General features: G+C 35.7%; 1 protein-coding gene across 1 annotated transcript in view; it reads right to left on the reverse strand.

Moving 5' to 3' along the window:
- Positions 1–4,037: 4,037 nt before the first annotated feature.
- Positions 4,038–6,983, reverse strand: part of LOC110447597 (deoxynucleoside triphosphate triphosphohydrolase SAMHD1-like) — a gene marked incomplete at its 5' end in the record, with an annotated part of 33,072 nt that continues 30,126 nt past the window's right edge. Inside the window, one exon of the mRNA XM_021493388.1 lies at positions 4,038–4,778. Coding sequence (XP_021349063.1) covers positions 4,671–4,778 — 108 coding nt within the window. The remainder of the gene's footprint in view (positions 4,779–6,983) is intronic.

A 6,983-nucleotide genomic window follows, 5' to 3' on the forward strand; every position in this document is an offset into this window, starting at 1 on the left:
AGTTATATAATAAGTGATCCGGAGCATTTAGAAATAAATGTGAAAATGCAGTACATTATTTTTATTGTTTGTTGTATACAAGAGAATCAGTTCTCCAAACCTTCCTGATTGAGGACAATGAAATCATTTTCTATATATTTAAAATCAACGTATAAAATAGTAAAAGATTTTAGGGTCTCTAGTATACAACACGATAGCCATTATCGTCTCATCTCTCTTTCTTATTTTTCTCAAAATCTCTTTCCTTCCATCTCTGTTTCTATAGATACTTGTGATAAATATGTTTGTTATTGTCATCATATAATTTGTATAATGAAATACATTAAAGAAGATTTTTCTAGGTCGAGATAACTTATGTCCGATCTTTTTTGTTGTATGACAAATGTTTAAAACAAGACTTGGGCGAGAGGTCGTAGGGGATGTGTGTTGCACCATCAGAATCGATAATCGGTTTGCAATCGGAAGTAGTAAACCAATCGATGATTGATTGTATAATCTGTTTATCATTTTATGGGACTGAATACCCAAATAAAGTGACACTTTACATTAGGTTTCGTTCTTTAATAGTTTCGTTCTTTTATAATGAATGGATTTCAAGCAGTTTTTATGCACTTTTATCAATCATAGAATAAAAGTCATAGGAATATATGACTTTCAATACATTTTTTTACATTGAACACAATAACAATTTGATTTCAATGATGAACTGATTATAACAATAATGGAGTTTGTAATCGATAATTGGAATCGGAAAGGTCAAACTGAACGATCTTCGATTATAATCGATCATCAGCCAATTACTTACTAGGCACCAGACGACTAACGTCGATAGTCAGTTTCATCAAATGACAGCTATTTCTCAGCTGTTTAGAGCTGATGATCCTAAACATTTCTCATACAAATATCATACAGATGTCAGGAGGTATATAAATAACAAATATCATACAGATGTCAGGAGGTATATAAATAACAAATATCATACAGATGTCAGGAGGTACATATATAAATAACACCTGTGTACAGGAAGATAGTTTATTAGATAAAACATTACATGTATATGATGATATATTAAAGCGTATAACATGCATGCACAGTAATCAAATAAGGTGTTAAGATGTCATCGGGATAAAACTGGGACATAAATGCATGTATTTTATTCTATAGAGCTACTAAGGTAAGGCAAGATAACACAACAAAAATAACTGGATAAAATGAACTGATTCATAAACAGAATTTTCTTTTAAAAACCCCCCAGATTATACACTAACAAATGAAAATGACATTTTTTTTTTAGAAAAGTTAAACAATAAATTGGCATTTTTTGTGGGTTCTATTGACATGTTGTTTCAGACCCATGGATTAAGTTGTCGGGGCTATATTGCATGTACAGCTATGGACTTTTTGTTTAAACCATCTAATCAAAGACCTTGAAGGTTTTAATTAACAATTATGGTCTTTTTGTCCAAACCTTTTAAACAGTTATGGACTTTTTGTCCAAACCATCTAATCAAAAACCTTGAAGGTTTGTTAAACAGTTATGGACTTTAGTGATGGTAAATATGATGTGATGTAAACCTTAAAACATGATATTGACCTTGATTTAATCCAAGTTAATATCATTGTTCAGATTCATATCACATCATTATCACTCAAAATTTCATAATTATACAATAGTACAGGTTTACATACTAGATCGTTACATACTATACTGATGCAGGCACGAATATATAGACCATAACAAATATCTTCACAACATACTGTATACCAGTATTTTCGCCCTTCGCCAGAGTAATCTGTATTTGCCCAGTGTTAATTTTGCCCTTCTGGCTTCACATTTTCTTACTATAATAATAATAATAATAAATAATTCAAGGTTCTTATATAGCACTTTACCACATCCTAGTTTGTAGGTCGTCTCAAAGCGGTTCACAGATTATTATCCAGAAGTAATCGGAGTAAAGTATCTTGCTCAAAGATACAACACAGTGCTGTGCCATGACTCGAACCCGCAACCCTCTGGTCATGAGCCGGGCGCCCCACCACTAGACTACCGTGCCTCCTAATGTACTATGCATATTATATATTTTTTTTTTTACCAATGTTGACTAAACTTACCAAATCGCCCTCATATAATGGCAGGCAAAAAAGGTAAAAAAACAGCAGCAAAAATGTCCCTTATACAGTAGTATGTTCTGTAAAAAGTTGCTTTAACAATGGCATGACAATGTTTTCATTTATGTAGGACAATTATTGAATATCGACATCATAAGGATTTCCTGTAGTATAGTTGGCACTTTAGTATAATCACTTACTTTGGTAAAACCCCTTCTCAACTTCTGTTGTGATATATAAACAATATTCATGTAAAAAGCACCCCCAAAATTTATGATAAGCATCAACTGTTACAGATCTGTACAGTAACAGAAACACAAACAAACGTATTAGTAACACAGTAAAGTATTTAAAATCATTGGGATTTTTTAAAACTGGTATCCAATAAATAAATAAATTGTTTGATAAAATTATTCAAAATTTTAAAATTGCCGTCGATCTGATACAATTATTGCAAAGTCACATGACCTACCATAGCCATGCCCAAAATTAGTTTTGTTTAAAATGCTGGCCTGTTTAATGTTTCAGGTATTCAAATTGAATCTCAGCTCAGGTGATAAATCTTATGAAAATCATATAAGTCTTCTAATAAAGTTAAATCTCTTCAATAGTTGCTGTCCTTATTCCTGAAGGTAATCAACACATCAAGGTTGTCCCAGCCTTCTGTAGCCTACAATACATGTCTCTGGAATGCAGCTATCAATATCCTAAAAATAGTCCTCTTGGCTAAAATGTATCACAGGTTTAGTTACAAAAACTCCTAACTAAACGGAAACTAAAACTATCTAAAACTCAATACTATTAGCACTTAACAAATTGATAATTTGTGCTCACATCTGTAATAATATTATGTCGCTCCCCAGTGAATGAAAACATACCAACACAGTTTGGCATAGACAAGTCTCTGGGCTGTAATGAACCTTGGGTTACCAGGTATACAGTGAACTCTAAGCCAATACACCAGTATATAGTTATGTTGTTCAACACTACACTCTGATATTCTAACATATATACAAGCTGTCATTATCAACGACACTTCTTGCTCCCGTAGTTTACCATCTGGTATCCTTCTAGTAAACGCCCTCTACATGAAAATAGTATAATATGAAAGTGTAACATACATATATATGAAAGTAAAACATACATATATGAAAAACAGAAAAACAAGGTTACAGAAAATTGTACAATTACTGGTAGTGTAACTCTCTGGTAGACAACTTTTAGGGATATGGAAGATAAAATATGGTGAGACAGAAAACTTCCTTTGAGTATCAACTGATCATAGATTAACCCTTTCGCCACTCTAGACTGCAATGAACTCATCCAGATCAATGCAGGGTAAAGTTTACTTAAGTTATAAAGGGGTGAAAGGGTTAATGGAACTTATCACTGCTGTGTGATGTAGAAATCTCAGTCGGAGGGCAGGTTTATAATTTAGCCTGAGGTTTTTCTCCAGTGTCTAGACTTTCTCTACATCATACAGGAGCGATTGATAATTTTTCTTCAAAACTTTCATACCATGAAAGTAGAATGTAATGGTGAGCCCAATACCTCGCCACATTATCAAAGGTGTGCAAACACCGATCACACCACCCTGAGTAGGCAGCGTAAAGTAAGTGAATTCATGCGTGTGATCTCGCATCGGCAGCAATAAGCATACGGACATCCTAGTCCAGTAAGTACAAGAGATAACACATCTACACACACATATAATATATATATGTATGGGTATATGGGTTCATAACAGACAAAATAGTCCTAACAAGACAAAAATGTGTATCACAGAAATTAATTGTTCCAGTTGCACCGGGGTCACTGACAATTATATTTTACTACATCACTTAGGCATTTGACTAAGTTCACTTCCGGTTTTGAGGCCTGAAAAACGCAAGAAAATATGTATTCTATTTATGTCATGTTTCTGTTAATATCATGTTTTTCTCTGACAAATGGGTGGTGATATTAAGAGAAATCTACTGTACTCATCAACAACATAAATAATTGATCAATCTGTAACAGGAGGTCAGCAAGAGCTATCTACTGTCTAGGGCTACAGTCATCTGTAACAGGAGGTCAACAAGAGCCATCTACTGTCTTGGGCTACAGTCATCTGTAACAGGAGGTCAGCAAGAGCTATCTACTGTCTAGGGCTACAGTCATCTGTAACAGGAGGTCAGCAAGAGCTATCTACTGTCTAGGGCTACAGTCATCTGTAACAGGAGGTCAGCAAGAGCTATCTACTGTCTAGGGCTACAGTCATCTGTAACAGGAGGTCAGCAAGAGCTATCTACTGTCTAGGGCTACAGTCATCTGTAACAGGAGGTCAGCAAGAGCTATCTACTGTCCAGGGCTACAGTCATCTGTAACAGGAGGTCAGCAAGAGCTATCTACTGTCCAGGGCTACAGTCATCTGTAACCACAAAGGACTAACTACTGTAGCACTTCTCAAACATCTACTTCCATCAAAGGACTAAACAGTTTAGGATTCCCCAATCAAATGTTTCCATCAACAGACGAAGACCTTTAGAAGTCCTCAACCATCTGTTTTTGTAAAGTGATTACATTGTTTTTGCGATGTCTCGCCTTGCTTTTTTGCTCACACTTTCTTCTGTATCTGAACTTCGTCGCTTGTACGGCGTCAACTCAACATTTGCGAAGGTTCCACCCTGTAAAATATCAACATCAAACATTTAATCATATATATATATTCTAACCATTACATTATCTCCTGCCTACAGTCACGAGTATATTACAGGGTTTATGCCAGCTATTTTGGGAAAGGGTCCCTGAAGAAGAATTGGGAAAATATCATCGGCATTTGGTAAAAATTGGGAAATATCATCAGTATTCCAACATTTACAGGTTTGGGAAAATATCAGAAGTTTGGAAAAAATAAATCCTACAATGAGTTTAGCAGAACTTTTCCTCTAGCTGTTTCTCAGAGTAAATGTATAAAAATAAATAAACACATTAGTGTTTTAGTTTATTGAATTTTTGTTATCTATGTAAATTGAATGCTCCTTCATTGACTTATATACTTTGAACGTTGCACATATAATGATCGGAAACTTGTATAAACATGCTTATCAATCTAAATGGGAAATAAAGACAGAAATTATTGGGAAAGTACTTTTCCCCCCAAATGGGAATGGGTCCCTGTACCAGACCCTATAAACACCTGGCAAAAACCCTAGTGTGGTAGGCATATAACCATAATCAAAACTTTAGAAATACAGACCAAGAACAATCAACATTACACCTACACATCCTCACAAACATTCCTACACTCTCTGGATTGTGTTGAATAAATATATGTTTAAAGGGTATATATTATTCTATATACACTTTCATATTTAAAGTATAGCTGACAAATTCTGAAATATTTGAACATTTTCACCAGCCTAAAATAAAATCTACAAGCCCTGGGGGTCACACTAGTGGAATGGTATATACCTCTCCATGTTAGGAGCGACTCTTCACCTGAGCCACGCTGGAAAGTCAAATTTGCGTGATTTACTCCGGAAAAACAAATAAGCACCAAAATGTTCACATTCTGGGTGCTGTTCTCATAGCAAATGGACATTTCTCAAAGGCCAGAAAATAGAAATACCTACAGGCAGCTCTGTCTGCACAGTGATCGACTCGGGTAGGAAGTTTGCAAATATAACTGTAACTGCTGTGCTATGGGAATGAATACATGTGCAGACAGATGGATCCTGTTTGCATATCTTTGCTAAACAGGGGATAAATAAATTTCTTCATTCTGATGGCAACCTTATCATTCCTTAAAAAGATTATGTAGAGTTTTGAAGCAAAATTTTAATCATAGTACATAATACTCTAAGACATGGCAGTAACCAACCCAGGTACATAATACTCTAAGACATGGCAGTAACCAACCTAGGTACACAATACTCTAAAACATGGCAGTAACCAACCCAGGTACATACTACTCTAAGACATGGCAGTAACCAACCCAGGTACATAATACTCTAAAACATGGCAGTAACCAACCCAGGTACACAATGCTCTAAGACATGGCAGTAACCAACCAAGGTACACAATACTCTAAGACTTGGCAGTAACCAACCCAGGTACACAATACTCTAAGACATGGTAGTAACCAACCCAGGTACATAATACTCTAAGACATGGTAGTAACCAACCCAGGTACATAATACTCTAAGACATGGCAGTAACTAACCCAGGTACATAATACTTTAAGACATGGCAGTAACCAACCCAGGTACATAATACTCTATGACAGGGCAGAAACCAACCCAGGTACATAATACTGTAAGACATGGTAGTTAACCAACCCAGGTACATAATACTCTAAAACATGGCAGTAACCAACCCAGGTACATAATACTCTAAGACATGGCAGTAACCAACCCAGGTACATAATACTCTAAGACATGGTAGTAACCAACCCAGGTACATAATACTCTAAGACATGGCAGTAACCAACCCAGGTACATAATACTCTAAGACATGGCAGTAACCAACCCAGGTACATAATACTCTAAGACATGGCAGTAACCAACCCAGGTACATAATACTCTAAGACATGGCAGTAACCAACCCAGGTACATAATACTCTAAGACATGGCAGTAACCAACCCAGGTACATAATACTCTAAGACATGGCAGTAACCAACCCAGGTACATAATACTCTAAGACATGGCAGTAACCAACCCAGGTACATAATACTCTAAGACATGGCAGTAACCAACCCAGGTACATAATACTCTAAGACATGGCAGTAACCAACCCAGGTACACAATACTCTAAGACATGGTAGTAACCAACCCAGGCAATATTACTCTAAAACATGGCAGTAACCAACCCAGGTACATAATACTCTAAG

The sequence above is a fragment of the Mizuhopecten yessoensis genome, unplaced genomic scaffold, assembly GCF_002113885.1.
Source record: "Mizuhopecten yessoensis strain PY_sf001 unplaced genomic scaffold, ASM211388v2 scaffold3491, whole genome shotgun sequence".
Taxonomy (NCBI): Eukaryota; Metazoa; Mollusca; class Bivalvia; order Pectinida; family Pectinidae; genus Mizuhopecten; species Mizuhopecten yessoensis.